At 31.1% G+C, this 19,513-nt stretch overlaps 2 protein-coding genes and 1 non-coding gene across 3 annotated transcripts; 1 reads left to right on the forward strand and 2 right to left on the reverse strand.

The window, feature by feature from the left end:
• Nucleotides 1–2,281: 2,281 nt before the first annotated feature.
• On the reverse strand, nucleotides 2,282–4,119 carry LOC106754948. The gene is made up of 2 exons (XM_014637015.2): nucleotides 3,943–4,119; nucleotides 2,282–2,911 (listed from the first exon to the last, which is right to left on the reverse strand). The coding sequence occupies exons 1-2, from the start codon at nucleotides 3,997–3,999 to the stop codon at nucleotides 2,282–2,284; spliced, it is 687 nt and encodes a 228-aa protein (XP_014492501.1). The 5' UTR covers nucleotides 4,000–4,119.
• Nucleotides 4,120–5,103: 984 nt separating this feature from the next.
• On the forward strand, nucleotides 5,104–5,176 carry TRNAA-CGC. The gene has a single exon. It is a non-coding gene; the product is annotated as a tRNA-Ala (tRNA).
• Nucleotides 5,177–6,995: 1,819 nt separating this feature from the next.
• LOC106754949 (dynamin-related protein 5A) lies at nucleotides 6,996–19,100 on the reverse strand. The gene is made up of 16 exons (XM_014637016.2): nucleotides 18,919–19,100; nucleotides 17,094–17,157; nucleotides 16,904–17,008; nucleotides 16,544–16,645; nucleotides 12,786–12,836; nucleotides 12,631–12,692; nucleotides 11,126–11,216; nucleotides 10,433–10,497; nucleotides 9,307–9,501; nucleotides 9,053–9,172; nucleotides 8,806–8,876; nucleotides 8,475–8,700; nucleotides 8,089–8,139; nucleotides 7,718–7,946; nucleotides 7,373–7,512; nucleotides 6,996–7,294 (listed from the first exon to the last, which is right to left on the reverse strand). Exons 1-16 carry the CDS (start codon nucleotides 19,045–19,047, stop codon nucleotides 7,166–7,168), a joined length of 1,830 nt encoding a protein of 609 aa, XP_014492502.1. The 5' UTR covers nucleotides 19,048–19,100; the 3' UTR covers nucleotides 6,996–7,165.
• Nucleotides 19,101–19,513: the final 413 nt, after the last annotated feature.

Below are 19,513 nucleotides of genomic sequence, written 5' to 3' on the forward strand. Positions count from 1 at the left end.
CATTTTCTTCACTACTTTCTGTATTGTTGGTTTAAATTTACTAAAAATTAAATCTTTACGAGTATCTTACTTTCATTAAGTAATTTTTCCTTGATTTTCAATTAATTTTATTGAATTCTAAGGTACCTGACAAAAAGATTATATATTAAAAAAATGTATTATGGCTTACCCCTGCTAAGTCAATGATTATGTTTCTGATTTTCCTTTACAAAATAAATTATGTAGCATATACAGATTTATTTGTCTGCAGACAAAACGAGTGGTCAATAATGGTACTCGTGTCAATATTCTGCAATTATCTTTTGTCGTTTTGGTTTTTTCTAAACCACGAATTGTGATATGTGTGTGAGAGGACCCCAAAACTTAAATAAGTGAAATTCATGTGCTGCTTGCTGGTAATTCATTCGTCCCTTTTAGTTTAAATAACTTGTTACAATATTTATATGAATAAAACAAAATGAATTATCTGTCTCGTATTAGTTAAAATAATATACAATTTTGCTGTCTAACTTCTTGTTAGAACTTATCATGCTAGTAATAAAAATGTATTAACTGATCCATCATGTTTGTTAATATTTCTTTATTTATTTGCTATTTTTAATAAAAAGAGCATAAAAATTAGAAAATGTCAAATGCTTCTCATGATAATAAAAGAATCAATGGACAGCAAGGGAGTCTTACTTTAATAAATGTTTCTCTCTCTCTCTCTCCATTGCTATATTTTCTCACTTTTTCCTTTTATTAATATTTGCTCTTATTCACATAATCTATATATATATATATATATATATATATATATATATATATATATATATATATATATATATATATATATATAACCCTCATTTCTGATTTTTATCAAGATTTTGTTTTTTTTTTTTTAGGTTTTATATCTTATGAGGCATGAGACTTGTAAATTAAAAGGATAAAAAAATATAAATAAATTGATAATAAAGAATAAGTAATAATTGAGTTAATGATTAACAACTTTTTGATAATGACTGTTTGATGAATTTAACATAATAATAAAACTTATATCTATATAAACTATTAATGCAAATACGAGGTCCCTTTCTAACAATAATGTATGTTTTTTTATCTTAAATTTATCAAGAGATGATAAAATATTTAGTTAAAGGGAATGAAAGTGTGGATTGTGAATTAGATCCATAACACTGAAGATTAATCTTTCGTGGAAATAAAGAATCAAGGTCATCTATAATTTTTAAATTACCAAATAGTAGTATCTTATAGAGAAAATGTGTATTTTTTTCTTTAATATATATAATCTCTAAAGTATCAAATAGTAGTATCTTATAGAAAAAAATACACATTTTTTTTCTTTAATATATATAATCTCTAAAATACCAAATAGTAGCATTTTATAGAGAAAAATACACATTTTCTCCCTTTAGAATCACTATACGATCTGTCACATTGATATATACAATATTGTCTATCTTAGGGACCAAGTACTATCTAGGTCATTTTTTTGAGGTCGTCCACCCAGGTCGTCCTTCCAGACTGTCTACCCAGGTCGTCCTCCTAGGCCGTCCACCAAGGTTATCCTTTCCAGGACGACCACCTAGGTCGAACACTTAGTTCGTGCCCAATATGATCTAACAATATGGTTAGATTATTAGTGGTAATGTTTTATTAAGCCCCTAATGCAGATTAAAGTGTGATTGAGTCATCATTATAAGCCAATGAAAAGTAAAAGTCCATCAGAAATAGTATAAATAAAGGTCTCAGGTATGATTTTAGGATCATTATCCACATTATATTACTGACTTAAGCGTCAGAGTGTTTTTGACAGGTACCCACCCACACAGCTTAGACAAGAAGGAGAGAGCAAACAATGTAACTTGGATGATGGAGGACCACTAAGAAGTCCATCCAGTTTTCAGGACAACTTAGAGTGCTTTGAGTAAAGGAACTCAATCTCATACCCAAAACAAATAATATTAACATTCTATTTGATTTTTTTTCATATTTTTTTATAAGATATTTTATGAAGAATTTAACTTTATATATTTGCAATAAAAAATATGAGACATTTTCTTATTTGTCACTATCAAATACTTTAGTGTTCGAAATTGTTGTTTAACAAAGATATCTGAATAATTTCAAATTACAGATATCATAAGCACAGGAAACATATAAGTTAAACGTTGAGAAATTATTATTGTACTTTGCTGGTAAACAGGACATGGTTCATACGGTTGCTGACTAATCCTATCTGTATGTTATTATTTCCTAGCAGCATGTCAAATACTGATACTCAACTCCAGAACCAATGAACCTGAGGTACTCTATAAATATGTTCTTCACCACTCTCCTCATCAAATTTTGCAATCCATGAACTTTTTCTTCTTTTCTTATCACTGTCATCATTCATGCAAATCCTTGAAACTTCCATGGCATTCCCAGGATGGCTTAGAGATCTTACTTGTGATTTTTCATGTTTTCCTCTTATATACCATCTTAGCCCTTTTTGATGAGAAAGCACATGCTTTGCCACTACTATTACTGATCTTTTCATACTAACATCTACCAAGTTGAGCAACCTTGAGTAGTTGTCATCCTTGCAATGAACTAGAAAGAAATCAATGTTATGATAGAAAGATAGTAGCTTTGAAGGTTCTTCTGTTCTAAATTCTACTTGCTCTTCAAGACCTGAGTTCATGATGGCTTCTTTGGATTCATCAAGGACTGACTTAGGGATAACACAGATCAATCTCCCACCAGTTTGTCTTGCAGCAACTGCTAGAGCTATGGTATATAGGGACACACAAGAACTCACTTCCACCATCAGTTTCGCTTTCATTCCCGCTGCTAATGCTGATATAAGTTCATTGCTTTCAGGATTTCCAACTCTCCATATCCCATCTTCTCTCTTTTTATTCTCGCACTGTCAAATAATCAAACATAATACCCATCAAAATCCTTTTATAAAATTTCATTTTAAGTAATTTTTCAGGAAAAATGGTATTTTGAGATATCATTTGTTCCTTTTTTTTATTGTTCATTTCCATATCAGTTTGAATCAAATATCTATAAGGGATTATGAATTACTTGCTTCTATTTGTTAATGTTCATACAAATTATATTGTTCTCATATGGATAATCTTGAGAAGAAATTTCATACCAGATTAACCAAAAATAACATTTAGAATAATCTTTTATTTTGAGTGACAGATTTGTTTTCAGATTCTTAGTAGAACTATTAAATACGATAGAAACAAACTTTAACATTATCATTTTTATTTAACGTTGAACTTTTACTTATACTTATCATTCTTAATAATTTTAAATAAGGTTTAGTTAATGTTTATTCAATGTATGTGTTCAAATGACATTAACATTATGTGTTGGGTTTCGTGTCGAAAAAAAAATAACACGTGTGTATATAAATGAATTCAAATCTCATTTTTACAATTGAAAAATGGAAAATGATATTTTGACATCAATTTTTTACACTATTTTGACACTGCACATGTGTCAAAACGTGGTTGGACGATTTCAAATTAAAAAAGCTGAAACAAGGACATATTTGGAAGAAAAAAACCAAAGTTTTTTTTTTAATTTGAAATCGTCCAACCACATTTTGACACGTGTGCAGTGTCAAAATAATGTCAAAAAATTGGTGTCAAAATATCATTTTCCTAAAAAAAAAACAATAGAAAAGATATTGCTGCAGAATTAAAAAAAAATGTTATGTAAGATTTTAGATCATAATGTCTAGTTATCTTTACACGAATCTTATTAATGATATTCATTTATCTTTCATGTGTAGATTGATCGAGATCAATAATTCCTCAGTACGTTGTTTTACACCATAAAAAGGACAAGGAAAAGAATTGTGAATAACATTGGATAGAGCAGAAGATAATAATAATAATAAAAAAAAAAAAAAAAGAAAAAAGAGAGATGAATATTTACCAGTTGAAGGGTATCAAGGTATGCCCTTGAAGCAGATTTTGAAGACCATTCCATCATGAAAACCAAAAAAGATTATTTACAAAAGAAAGTATATTGTGCAGAAAGTGCAACTTATGAATAGTTGATTAAGGTTATGAGAAAGTGAATGCAAACGAGGTCGAGAAGCTCGGAAGCTCGTTTGCTTGACGTGGTTTTGTTGTTTTTCTATTGCTTTTGTATAATGTTAATGTTATTTTTGTGGCTGTGAAAGTTAATTTATATATGGAAATAGAAGAGAAAATGTGACGTGATGTACGAAGAAAAGGTAGTCAAAGCGTGAAGTAATACAACGTAGGGAAGGGAGATTCTGTTGCAACTTCCATGCATTTTGCTAAATTTGTGAATATTAATGTTTCCCTCCTAACTAACACATTTGCACTTCTATGTCAACATTCACCTTTGACTCACTGCCTCACCATAAGTCAAACCAACATATATATATATATATATATATATATATATATATATATATATATATATATATATATATATATATATATATATATTTATGTCCTATAACTTTTGTACTCAGAAAATATAAAAAATTAGGACAGAAAAAAATATTATTATTATTATTATAAAAACTTTAATCAAACTAATCCTTAAACATTGACAAAAAAAAAAACTATTAAAAGTGGATACTGATTTTTTTGCTAAAATTTAGTTATTAGCGAAATTAACGTATATTACACCAATACCATGATAATCGTAATAGTAGTTAATATATATAAAGTAATCTCTAGTATTTTATTAAATCAATTATATTATGTGCAAAATGTACATGATTCACTTTATTACTATTATCTTATGCATTATTAAGTAGTTGGTCTATGTTATATTCTTAATTCGGTTCCCTAAAAGGATCAAATCAAGAATGCATAAGAGATAAAAGGTAGCTGAGAATAAATCAATAACGTTTACGAAGCCACTTTACTAATTTTTGATGTGTACAAATAAATCATTATATATGTAAGAAATAAGGATTGAATACCTAATAAATATACTTTACTATAAATTAAGGATAAATAAATAATAAGAAAGTTTTGAAATAAGTCATTATTAAAGAATTTTTTTTTTATTATACGAAAAATATTATTTTATTTAAAGCATAACAGTCATCAAGGGGGTGTAGCTCATATGGTAGAGCGCTCGCTTCGCATGCGAGAGGCACGGGGTTCGATTCCCCGCACCTCCACTATTTTATATTTTATCTTTAATATATATATAAGAGTCAAATGGATAATTAAAATGAAATAAATCGGAAAAAAAATGATTTTGAAAAACAAAATCCATTTACTGAACTGTTTTTAATTTTTGCTATGTAGTTCGTTTCAATCAGTCTTTTTTTTTTAATACATCTGAATGGTACAAAGAGTCTTGAACTATAACAGATTGTTACTGTTTATCTAACTATTGCTAAATGAATTGCTAATTATTATATTTCTATGATCTAATATATTGTTTTCCTTTTTATTAAAAATAATAGATATATTAAAAATAATAGATGAATAGATGATGATAAATAATAAGTAAAAAGAAAAAAACAAATATACAAAATAGATAAAGTGAAAGTTATTTAGCAAACTTGACTTCCTAATAGCTTTGTTCATGCGAAGTTGAGGTTAGTCGATATTCTTCTTCAGAATAATTAAGAATTTCTTAAAATGGAGACATGTGTTTTAAAAAAATTAGAAAAAAAAAGTAAAAGTGAATAAACTAAATGGGCCCTAGTAAATTATCATAAGGTTTGAATGAAGATGGGTGTTTAAAGCTTTATGAAGTGCTTAATAAATCATATATATTTGAAAATATTTACAATCAAATTCATTTTATTTTTAATCAAGGAAATACTTATGTATATCAAATTTTTTATCTCTAATCAACGTCAAATTTTTATATATCATTTTTTTTATGGTTAAATATGTTTTTAGTCCCTATACTTTGGGGCGATTTTGGTTTTAGTCCCTCTTTCCTAAGGTACAATTTAGTCCTTCAACTTTAGAAAACTCTGGTTTTATTTGTTGTTTCAAACACGTTTCATTATAACATTTGGATTGTTTATACTGTTTGACACATTTTTGCTTCAATGTTAACTGAGAGAAAAGCGTTTGAAACAACAAATAAAATTAAAAAAAAAAATGGTAAAAAGGACTAAAACTCGAGTTTTCTAAAGTTGAAGGACTAAATTATACCTTAGTTTGAAAGAGAGACTAAAACCAAAATCGCCTTAAAGTATAGGGACTAAAAACATATTTAACCCTTTTTTTTTAAGATTGATAAGGTTGAATACATTGACTTTTTGAGGTTAGATTTTGTGCTATTAAAGACTTGATAACAATTAAGCTGCAGCGATGGAAGGAGAATAATGATAAGGTTGAGTAGAAGAAGTAATAACCACTGAAGAATAGGGAAGGAAAAAGGTTAAAATAAAATTGAGTTACCAAAAGACGAAGAGTTGATTAAATGGATATAAATGCTTAGATTAAGCGAAAATGGGTAATTATTTATTAGTTGATAATAATCATTTTCAGTAAAATCAAAATCAAAAGGTGAATTTGATATTACTTTCAAATGGTGTCAGAAAGTATTACTATATCTAACATTTAATGTATGATTCCCTCAAGAAAATAAAAAAGGAAAATCGGAATATTAACGATATGCAAACGTTAAAAGAAATATCTTAATAAAAGCATTAAAAAATTAATTGTTTTTAAGTGTTCAAAATAATATTTCATTAATAACAAATTTCATCGAAAGCATAGTCGTCGATAAATGTAGAAAAAGATAAAGAATACGAAAGAATAACTATTATGTTAAACGTGAGGTAGATATTCGATTTTTCGTAGAAGTAATTTTAAGGTGTTGAGATTAGATTAAAATGAAATGCTTCGATGACAAAGAAAAATTAAAAAAACTCTTTAGTATTTAGAAGATTAAAAAGAGATGGTTGCATACTCGAAGATGACTTATATATTAAGATGAAATTGATTAATTAGAAAAATAAAAAAGGAGGTTATACGTTTGTATTTGATGGGAGACATTGAGATGAATGTGAAAGGTATGTTTAGTTGAAGTGGAACATTTAATATCATTATGATTAATTCATTAATGAGAGGAAGAAATAAAGGAATAGAATTGAATTACATGAGAAAAAATAAGCAAGGGAAGGAATGAAGGGTGGTTTCTACCTTTCCCATGCAACTGCCTCAATTTCTGATTGTGCACTTCTGTATAGTTCTAGCCTCTTTGCCAAGGAGGTACGGCGCTGCATGATTGCTGGGTCCTCATTTAGAAGTGAAGCTAATTGTTTTCCCTGCAAAAACAATACCCTTAATCACACCATTGGTTTCCCTATGCATGAATTCTTCAAGGAAGACAATAAGAAGCTCACCTCCCTTTTCCCCAATTCTGTAAAGAAATGATCCAGTAAGCTCCGCTTAGCCTCACGCACTTGACAATAAACTACGGATTTGGGAATGGTGTTCCTCAGTGTCCCACATACCATGTTCACATAGGACAAGACAGTAGTAGCTGTTCATATTTAATGAAATGAGGAATCTCAGTAAAGGGAAAAGGAAAACAATGCCTCTAATTTCATCAACATATAGATGTTGTGTCATATGTATGTGGTTAATGAGTTCCTTTAGTTCATTTATTAATTCAATTACTACCTAGGAATAGAATCATCAAAAGAAAATCGAAAACCACATGATTTTCTTTAACTTCCAATTCTTACCAATTCGACGAAGATAAGCATCATTATATCTGTCGAAAAGTGAATGACTTGGATTTCCACCCTTTTCTGCGTCTTGGGGAAGTTTACGGAAAAATTCGACAGTCAAATAGCCATACTCCATGTCCACCAAAAGCAGAGTTGCTCTCTTACTTTCTTCTCTCATCCTCTCCAACGAATCAACAGCTGCACTTCCGAGTTCTACCTTCAAGGTGGGATACTGCTTTAATTCCTACAACCAAAAAAACTGCTTCCATTGAAACACTTGAAAAATATACTAAACTATAATATCCAGCTAAATTACTTAAAGTCATCTTCTGGCTTAACACGTTCAGAACTATACGCCTATACACAATAATTTATATGCGACTTACCATTGTCTCACTCATAGATTTATGAATCAAATCCTTCAAAATTCCGTGAACCTGAATGCATTATAAAATTAAGGTGTTAAGTGCATAGTTCAACATAAAAATAAATGTTTCTCAGTTTTCCAAAAGTGATTATCAATTCTACATAAATATGTAGTACAGAGTATAAAAATATACGAGACCTTTTAACTCTTCCAAAGGAAAGAAATGAACTTTCGTTACGCCTAGATAATGGCAGTATCAATCTGATATTTTGGTTATTCGTGTAAAAATTTACATGGACAAAGAAATCAGCCACAATTTTCTACTATAATTTCTTTAGGAGAACATGTTACGAATCGCACCTTAAAGCAACGTATTTATAATATTTGTATAAAAATATATTATACCGCATCAACAGCTGCTTCAGCGGGCCCCCTAACTAATACCAAGCAAGATTCGATAAGGCGTCGGTATCCTTGCTCTGGAGCTATGAGATGAGGTTGATAACCATCTGCCTCAGTTATTAGTTTCCGCACATTGTCCATTGATAAATGTTTGTCAAACTGCAGCCGTTTTAAAGATGCTGGAAATTGATTATCAAATACTTGGTAAATTTTCTCTCCACCAGGACGTCTGTGGACATTCAATCATCTCCAAGGTCAAATTGGATCTGTCTGATTTCATAGTTACATGTAATTCAATACACAAACCAAATAACACGGCGAAAAAAGGACATACCCGCCATCAAGATGATCTTTAAATATCTGATCAAAAGTTCGACAGATTTCCATTATCATGTACAGCTTCCCCTGCAAACAGCGAAAGAGCATTAATTATTCCAGCATTTATAAATGAAAACGGTAGAAGGGGAGGGGGAAAAATAAGAATAACCTAATCATGAAGGCAAGTTAGTACTTATAAGAAGAGTACAGTTGTTTTACATGCATAATCTACTGTTAGGGGTGAGGTGAAGAAAGTGACATACTCCAGTATCAGCAGCAATAGGTTTGCCAATACGGTTCAATTCTGTCTCCAATTCAATGATAGTCTTGTTAATGAGTGACTGTAGGCCTGGTATCCGAGACTTGATAACAGTTTCCAAATGCTGAAAATTTAAGCACGTACTTAACGTAACATAAAAAACAATAATGAAACAGTTTGGAAACAATCATTTACACCCGAAAGCCAATTTCGTCGATTGAATTTCAATTTTCAAGTAATATGCACAGCTCAGCATACCTTCGACAGCACCTTTCCTAGATGCACAGAGCCCATTCTGGAAGCAAGATGTCTATATTCTGGGGTATTAGCAAAGTACTCGTTTTCTCTTTTCCGAGCAGCAATCATATCAACTTGTTTATTGATATCAGCTTGGGAGCGGTTAACAACACCAATCCAAGGGAAGTTTAGCTTATATGCTTTCCCTTCAAGGATCTAGAAAAATTAAAAGGGGCAAAGGAAAAAAGAAAGTTAAAAGGGAAATCCCAACTCCTAAGAAACGGTTGTTTGAATTATTCTTAAATTTTATGGAAGTTTTTGAGACAAGTGTGAATACGTATAAGCCAAAACATAACAATGACTTTATTCTGCGGGATAGATATTCAAGTATCTTTTAGGACCAAAAGGACTTTATTCGTTCCTGGGTTTATTGAATTTCCAGAAAACAAAAACAAAAAGGAGGCTACTCCTTTTACACTGGAAACTATCCATTTTGTAACCAACCAAAAGTCTCCTTCTATAAACAACTTAACCCACTAACTTAAGTCTTACTTAAATCCTGACAAATAGGTTAAAGACTGAAATGGGTTTAATTCCTAATTTTACCCTCTTCCTACAATACACTTTCAACGTCACATTGGTATCTTGTAGTTGCTGAGGTCTAACAGTATCCAACAAGGAAACAATGCCTTTGTCACAAGAAAAAATAACACTAGAAGAATAAAGGAAACGAGTCTGGTAGAAAATAATTCTATTAAAGCGAATCACCACATGTCAAGTGATATTGTGAGTGTAGACGGGTTAAAAAATTCGCAAGTGAGATGCCCACTTTATATATGCGAGATTTTGTGATGCAGCAATTAGTTATATAAAATCTTAATGGAAGATCTTGCTTCTGTAGTTGCTATAGCTGGATAGCAACACTCTTCTTTCATTGTAATGAACCCATCAATGTCATAATACATATATATAACTTAATCCATCTTATTTATTGTCATTTACATTCTTACTTGACTTGACAACTGTTACATTCTTTGAAACTAGAAAATACGTGCCAAATTCCTGGCTAAAGGATGCCAAGAGGGAAAAATTTGCCAAAGGAAAACCGTATCAAATTCTGTATTGAGAGGGTCAAGATAGTGCTTACCTCCGACGCATCAGTACCCTTATCCATAAGATCAATCTTTGTCAAAACACCGAATGTCCTTTCCCCTGAAAATTTAAACTTGTTCCATAAGCAAGCGATGTCAGACCGCATAGTAATTTCAACTCATGTAGAGGGCAAGCGACATTGAGCAATAGACAAATCAAGAAGTACAAAAGTGAGAACAAAAGGTTAAAATTTTGATGCTCGGTAATGTAGGCAACCGTAGAAACTTAAAGAAACCAAGCTACTGGATCTCTCAAACACATTAGCCAGCCTAGCTGTCTGCTTATAAGTTGTAGTTCCAAACCTTGAAAAAGAAATTATACATGCATGTACTTTATACTAGAGATATTTCTGGAGAATATCTTCATAAAATCCCAGTCAGTTAATTTGGTTTCAACAAAATTGAATTCACCTATCCAATTGACAAACATTACAAGTCAAGGAAATTTGAATCTGACATTCTGAACAAATATGAGAATTTACTGATCTAAGAAGCCTAACACAAATCACTTGATCAATCTTCTACATATTGTGTTTTGCAGCAAATATTACGAACCGTCTGGGTTTTTATTTTGAACGTCATTTTTGCTTTCAGCTTCAGCTGTTTGATTAAATTACTAGATACGGATTAGCATCAACAAACAAATTCTCACTGTTTTGTCACCGAAAAATTATGTTCAGCATCTTTACCTTTAGGATCTACTTCACGGGAAATCTTAATTGCATCTGAAGTTGCAAGGTCTTGATTGGCAGGAGATATTGCCAAGATGATGCAATTCGGCTGCAACAGGTGATCAGTTTCAGAATTACTTTGAATAACATCGTGAGGAAGTTTAGCTAATACCAGTGGAGCTCATGCATCAAAATAAATAAAGGAAAATGATATATTGACACCAATTTTTTGACACTATTTTGACATTGCACACGTGTCAAGATGTGGTTGGACGATTTCAAATTAAAAAAAAAACTTTGGTTTTTCTCTTCCAAATATGCCCTTGTCTCAGCTTTTTTAATTTGAAATCGTCCAACCACATTTTGACACGTGTACAGTGTCAAAATAGTGTCAAAAATTGGTGTCAAAATATCAATTTCCATAAATAAACTATGAAATGATGGGTTTATTTTTCATAAGGAAAATGATATTTTGACACCAATTTTTTGACACCATTTTGACACTGCACACGTGTCAAAATGTGATTGGACGATTTCAAATTTTAAAAAAAAACTTTGATTTTTTTCTTCCAAATATGTCCTTGTCTCAACTTTTTTTAATTTGAAATTATTCAACCACATTTTGACACGTGTGCAGTGTCAAAGTAGTGTCAAAAATTGGTGTCAAAATATCATTTTCCTTTTCATAAAGGAATTCATTAGGGAACAGATTATATATATGTGAGGCTTATCTCACATAAGAATTTGACATCACTTTTAACCTAAAATCTTAAAACAACAGACCCTAAAAAATGAGTCATTTTCATACGACATATTTGCCTTCAAATATATTTATGATATCACTAAGGGGCTTATTTTTAAGGAAAATGATATTTTAACACCAATTTTTGACATCATTTTGACACTGCACACGTGTCAAAATGTGGTTGGACGATTTCAAATTAAAAAAGAAACTTTGGTTTTTCTCTTCCAAATATGTCTTTATCTCAGCTTTTTTTAATTTGAAATCGTCCAACTACATTTTGACACGTGTGCAGTGTCAAAATGATGTCAAAATTTGGTCTTAAAATATCATTTTTCCCAACACATGAAGAAGCATTTAACGTCAGAGCTCAGTCAGATAGCTCATTACAGATACGGACCAGGATGGATCACTAAAGGAAAATGATATTTTAACACCATTTTTTGACACTATTTTGACATTGTAACGTGTCAAAATGTGATTGGACGATTTCAAATTAAAAAAGTTGAGGCAGGGGTATATTTTGAAGAGAAAAACCAAAGTTTGTTTTTTTAATTTGAAATCGTCCAACCACATTTTGACACGTGTGCACTGTCGAAATAATGTGAAAAAAAGGTGTTAAAATATCATTTTCCGATCACTAAATTGAATAAAGTTCATGACTATTAAATATCTAAAATGATGTTTCAATACAACCTTTAAAGATTGCATTCAAATTTTTGATCTTATAGCAAATAAATGTTCCCATATGCATCATTTCATTGTGTACAGAAATAATTACCTTTTCAATAAAAGCCCGAACCATATTTTCAATGTCTTGCACAATGCTATCTGGCTGACCCTCTGCAATATACCCCAGAAAACTTTACTGCCATTAGACTCCATATTTATAACGTAATGGTTCTTGGAAATTTACAGGTCAATCTTAGAAACTACCAACAGCGACTTTAGTAAGTCCCGGAAGATCAACCAGCGTCAGATTCACAACTGTCAAGCGAACAAATTCAAAGCATGAAATGAGTTCCTAAATAATAATATCTAAAGTAAAAAAAATAACACCCAAGAATTTGTTTTGTAGGAAAGCCAAGTAAAAAAGTCTCTGCTCTAGGCGATTGAATCTGTGCCCCTTATTTAAAAGGGGCTTTAGAACCATCTTATATGTCTCCATTCACTAAATGTTATCTCTAACAATTTTACAAATCATTCTATTTATTTACTTATCTAAGTAAGGACCTAAATTTAATTTGTAAAAAGTAATTTCTTATAATCCAGATGGAGCCTCTCTGTCACTGAGGTGGGACTGTGAGGCCACGGCGGCGACTACTGGTTAAGTTTCGGTGGCAAACCGACGCCGTATTAGATGTCGATTTCAAAGGCCAACCTGCGCTGAAACTGCCCACTGGACACCCGTCATTGGTGTCCGAGAAGAATTAGTTTGGTGGCACAGGAACTGGAAGGTAAATAACTTCAGCGGCGTAGAAGTGGATGCGGTGGCACACCAGAACTGCCTCCCATCTCCTGGAGAGGCCCGCGCAGCCACCGCCCTGCTCCTGATCATCCTCCTCCAAAGACAATCTAGTTGCACTGGAAAACTAGACCAGAACACGGTTTACAGCTGAGAATGGAGATGCTGAAGAGGGGTTTTAAGGGTGTTGGGTGCCTTCCTGAACTTGTACTCCAAATAAAGTGACATCTAAAGTATTTCCCGACACGATGATAGAAATAGCAAGTGTTCGTAAGTTATGTATAAGACAAATCAATTCTTTTTTCTTTCTTCCATCATTTTAAGTGTTTTTTAAGGTCAAAATTATCACAGAATTCCACATTTCAAAGGCGAGGATACTCGAATGTATGTATAGGGAGTGATCATTTGACTGATTTGAAATCGAGTAATATTCATCTCCTTTCAAAATACAGGATGGAAGTTATATTATTTAATATTATTAAATTATTTGATAAAAGCTAATAAATCAGTTAATAAATCACAAAATTAATGTGAAGAAATACGTAAAATTTAAAAAAATCTTATTTTAAAATTACTAGTATATTTAAATGAGATTAAGTTATTTTAATATTAAAAATTTTAAATATAAATAGAAATTTTATGAACGAATTTTATTATTTAAAAATAATTTTTTTTTAAATTCTCTCTGAATATGGAAAACCACTTTGTGACAAATTCTTAATTTTTGTTTGATCAACTTTTTTTAATTGGTAAATTTTCTATTATTTTTTTTAATAAGTGTGCATGTAGATCATTTTGATTTGTATCTAAACGCCCCGGCAACTTACAGGACTGTTGACTGCTCCCACACATCAACACGAGGCTTTCCAATGTGTTTTGTCCTCACTCACATACTTTCCAAGAAAACTTCCCGGAAGGTCACCCATCCCATAATTACTCTAGGCTAAGCACGCTTAACCATGGAGTTCTTATGAGTTAGGCTACCGAAAAGCAAATGCATTTGTTGATATGGGTAGCCAAATCAATTCCTTTAAGCTATCCTTCAACTGTATAGTCCCGTACCTATATAGTGGAAGGGACACATGTTCGATTCGTCCATGTGTCCCTTCCACTATATAGGTATGGGACTATACAGTTGAAGGATAGCTTAAAGGAATTGATTTGGCTACCCATATCAACAAATGCATTTGCTTTTCAGTAGCCTAACTCATAAGAACTCTATGGTTAAGCGTGTGACCTTCCGGAAAGTTTTCTCGGAAAGTGTGTGAGTGAGAACAAAGCACACTGGAAAGCCTCGTGTTGATGTGTGGGGGCAGTCAGCAATCCCTGTAAGTTGTCGGGGCATTACATTATAATTATACATAGGGACAAATAAAACTTCTTGTGCATCTCAAAATATTATAGGATTCTTGAACAGTTTGATTTGTCTTTTGGATAAGGAAAGTTAATTACATTGTTTTTAAGTTATAGATACATTATAATTGCTAATTGTATGGTTTTACAATGATTTCCTTGCATGACTGAGTTGTGTGATGAAACATGATAGGTTGGACCAAGATTAAGTTTTTTAATTTGGCTTGCTCTAAGTTGTAAGATGAAATTTGGTACTGTTGTTTGATTGGTATTATGAATGAGACGATTTGAGTTAGTCAGGTTATGTATTCAAATTTGGTAGGCATTTGTATGTTTGTTGTTAGATTGAATTTGTGGGGCTAGAATGTCATAAATCTACAAAATTATATTGTGTAGACTCACTGGATGAGAATATACTCGGTGAAGCCAAAGCTAGGGAGCTACCAGCTTGTTATCACTGAGCGCTAATATACTCGCTAGGAAAAGTCAAAATCAGAGAGTTACTAACTTGGTTATTGTTAGGCAAGAATGTACTCACTAGGTGAAGTCAAAGTCAGATAGTTCACTAGCTTTATAGTAGCTATGCGAGTCTCGTTGGGCATTTTGAAAAATTTAAGTCAAAGTTTCAATGATGTCTGGTCATTGGGCAAGTGGACCTTCAGGCACTACTTGTTAAGTGAGTAGATATTCTCATTGAGTGAAATTAACTGAGTAAGATACTATTTTATATGTACATTTTTGGTTTGTTTAATGTGGGATTTTAATGAGTAAGATACTATTTTATATGTACTTTTCTGGTTTGTTTAATGTGGGATTTTAATGATAGTTGGTTATGATGTTTATCTGAGAATGATTCATACTAATCAAACAAGGAATAGTTGTGGTTTCTTTAGTGTATGTCTTGATGTATCGATTCGATATTGCGAGTTATCATGTCTTTTAATAACTATCCAATCTCAAGTAGAAAAGGGTAGGATATTTGATGAGAGATGCAAGAGGTTTTACACTAGGGAGGTTACCTTGATCAAAGATATTGATGAACTAACCTTATGTAAGGTAGCTTGGGTGACTGAACTATTCCACCACTATAAGTGCATAACTCACTAGAATTTTATACCAATAAATGCATCTAAATAATTGAATCTCGGAAGAGTCTTTATGTGTATTATGTTTGTTTTTATGAATGAATTATGTGTGATGATAAATCTATGTTTATTTTATGAATATTATTTTTGCACATTAGCTTACTCTTTCATTTTTTGTTGTTTCTTTCATGTTATTATCTTTGTTTGTAATGATCACCTACACAATGCGAACAAATGATGATATAGCTGTTGATATAGTTTGAGATGATGTTGGTGTGCAATGTAGTTTTTAGGGTGAATTTGTTATGCATAAACTTTTTTTGTTTAAAATTTTTACAAAAATTTTGATATTATATTTATATTTTGGATAAATATAATGAGTTATATGTTTTTAAGTATTGACTATTTGTAATATACTATTAATTGAAATGTTACTAAATCAAAGAAAAGAAATAAAATAAAAATATTTAATTCAATGACATCTTATTTATTTTTTAAATCAACCTATAACACTTTTCATTTTCTTAATTATTCTTAATGTAAAATTGTTACTATAAACGATGAGTATATTGCTAAAATTTATTTTTTTAAGAATTTTTAAAATTGTTTTATTTTTATAATACTTTATTTCTTTAATATTATAATATGTATTATTAAAATATTATTATTATTGTCTTATTAATATTAATTCAATAAAGATTAAATAATTAAATATTAAAATTGAATGGTAGACCTGTTTTTCATTAAATCTTCAATATGGATAAAAATCTCTGCTAATATTTGTATCTCACCATGAGGGGAGTAGATACTCAGATGGATGGGCACAGACGAAATACCCTTGTTGCGTCCTGTTTCTCTATCGGTCTCGTCAGCAATCTCCTGCCTAACAGCAGCTACAGAACAACGCCAAATTAGTAACTATACCAGAAACAGAAACATAAAAATCACAACAAAATAAAAAAACTAGTAAATGCAAACTAATAGAAATGATCATATTCAACATTGGATAAGCCCCTCCCCACGAAAGAGAGCAATAGTTAACGTACGCTTCTGCGAATCGCAAGCAATATTTGCTTTTTCAAAAAATTAAGATGAAGTTGCTTGCTAATTGCTACCACACTTATATGAAAATGTTTGACGTATTAGACTACCAAAATCAGTAAATTTCTTCCTTGGAAGGTGCATAAATTCAGCATATTCTCTTCCTTCATCAATCTTGTGAAGTTGCAAAACAAGAGGACGCCGAGTAACAATTCCTGCATAAAATAGTGGTTCGATTATCCAGAAACTCCACAAAGGGAGAGAGCAAGAAATACAATCGGGAAATTCATGCTCAATTACCAGATCCACGTGGTAGAAAGTCCTTTCCGACAATACTCTCTAACACTGAAGATTTTCCAGAGCTCTGCAAATTAAAAGTATCGGAAAATTTTAAATTGCATATATTTATAACAACTACAAATATAAAATGGTAACATTAAAGTTGATCACGAATAAATAATAATCAGCCCAGATATGTAAAGAAACGTGTAATTTAATTTTCTTTTGTTTCAAGCTCCATATAAGAAATAACAGAGAACCGAACCTCGAATTTAACAGTGTTAGATTAAATGGATACAAGATACAACAAGCAACATATCAATATACAAAATCCCAAGCGTTATAGTACATTCAAAATTATACCGAAAAAGGAAACGGTAGAAGCACAAGATGTGTCAAACCCTCCAAAGGTCATAATACATTCAATATATTACAAACGAAGAATGCATCTTGAATATTGATATTTGAAGAATTAATTGCAACTTATAAAATATAAAAACGTGACATCTTAATTCAAAACAATAACAAATTGAAAAATGTGCCTTGTAAACCATTCATCCATAACAGAGGATTGCAATGTTCTGAAGTTTCCATTTTCTATTCAGGATTACCAGGGGGAGGAGATTTGTGATCCCGTTATCAAAAAGTTCTATAGAAAGTCATCTCGGTTTCGTTGAAATATAAATTAATTTATTGGGAAGAGCGTTTGCAATATTGAAACCTGTTCTGATGCGTACTTCTGTTATTTAAGATTTCTACTAAGGTGAGAGAAAATAAGTATGGAAGCATCATGTAGAGACTATAGTGCAATTTAAAACCTTAGTTTCACTTTAGCGAAGGTACATCTTACAATTATCTATTGATACACAACTACATGATGGTCTTTAAAAGATATTTTAGTAATAAGCTAAAAATAACTAATGATACGGTCATATTGATACAAAACTACAATGTCAACCATACTTACAACAAAATCAATCACGTGTTAACAATTTCCCACAACATTAAAGACTGTGAGTGTGACCTCAATTTAAAACCTTAGTTTCTCTTGAACTAAGGCATCAACATCTCTACACAATTATCATTACTTACTAGCTTTTGGTTTCAAAAAGACATTTCCACGACGAAACAAAAATCACCAATGAGATTGTTAAATAAATTTTACAAGTACAATGTAAAGGCAACTTTATTATGCAACTACCACAGTTAAATCCTTAGGTACACTTGAACATAAATATCAACATCATTATATAACTATAAATATTTACAAGTTTTATTAAAAAATCTATAATAAATTAAATTCCACCAATGAGATTATCATATAATATGCTAATTACACTGTAAGGCTTTTAGATTTTGTGCAACGACATCATCACCGCAATTACAACCATATCAGTTTACAACTTCTCATAACATCAAATATTGCAATGAAACTGCTACTACAATGTAAAATCTTAAATTACCGAGACGATTATCACAGCGTAACTATATATTTACTGTTTTCTTTTTAAAATAGATCTCCATAGTAATTAAGAAATCAGCAATGCGATATCATATTAATACGCCAAATACAAACTCAACTCCACGATTTAATACGCAAAAATCACCCTGAAAAGTGGAAATGAATGGACAAAAACATTTTATAACATTGATTTGCATGAACAAATGCAGAGTTGATAGAAACATGAAGGTAATAAAATGGCAGAATTTCAATCTCAATGCTTAACACAGAAAAAGTTAAATAAAAATATTGCAATAGAAGTACGAGTCCTGAATTAGAAAAAATAGTAATGATAACAATCAATGGCGATGAATAAGGCGTAGATCGTTAAGTGTTTTGAATTACCTGTCCTCCGACGACGGCGATGGACGGAAGGGCGTCCCAGAGAGTAGGCATGGCGCTTTCCTCGCCGTGATCACCGAGTGCAGTGCACGCTCTCTGGATTTTGTTCACCAACTGTATCAGATTCTCCATTGTAGAAGAGTGAGTTAACTCGGAGATTCTGAGTTAGATAAATGATCGAAGCGCCAAATGCAGAAAGAAGGAAGAAGTATAGGAAGTTGAAGCAACTTTCCGAATGATGGTTTTGAAAATTTCCTTAACTGATTTCTGTTATGTGTCTATTCACCGTTTTGCTCCTCTTCCGCTCTATTAACCAAGTGGATTTCATTTTCATTAACTAGCAAACATTTTTTTTATCACATTAATAGTTGTAAGCTTATAAAATAATAAATTGTAAATGATAGTGTGGTGTAAATAACGAGATTTGTTTATTTCAATATTAAAAGTTAAAGGAATTTAATTATCTAAAACATATTATCTTTCTAAAAATTATTTTTTAAGAAATTTTTACTCTTTTTTAAGCTTTTTCATTTTTAGTTCATCTCTTTAAATATTAAAGAATATCTAAATAATGATCATTGCAATGAGGTTTTTAAAT

The sequence above is a fragment of the Vigna radiata genome, unplaced genomic scaffold, assembly GCF_000741045.1.
Source record: "Vigna radiata var. radiata cultivar VC1973A unplaced genomic scaffold, Vradiata_ver6 scaffold_307, whole genome shotgun sequence".
Taxonomy (NCBI): Eukaryota; Viridiplantae; Streptophyta; class Magnoliopsida; order Fabales; family Fabaceae; genus Vigna; species Vigna radiata.

Excerpts from the sequence above, each read along its gene's own strand:
- LOC106754948 (XM_014637015.2), bottom strand. The coding sequence starts at position 3,999 with ATGATGGAATGGTCTTCAAAATCTGCTTCAAGGGCATACCTTGATACC. Across the intron at positions 2,912-3,942 it reads ACCTTGATACCCTTCAACTG|TGCGAGAATAAAAAGAGAGA; the intron begins GTAAATATTCAT and ends ATTATTTGACAG.
- LOC106754949 (XM_014637016.2), bottom strand. The coding sequence starts at position 19,047 with ATGGAGAATCTGATACAGTTGGTGAACAAAATCCAGAGAGCGTGCACT. Across the intron at positions 17,158-18,918 it reads TCGCCGTCGTCGGAGGACAG|AGCTCTGGAAAATCTTCAGT; the intron begins GTAATTCAAAAC and ends TTTAATTTGCAG. Across the intron at positions 8,877-9,052 it reads CTATTGCTGCTGATACTGGA|GGGAAGCTGTACATGATAAT; the intron begins GTATGTCACTTT and ends CGCTGTTTGCAG.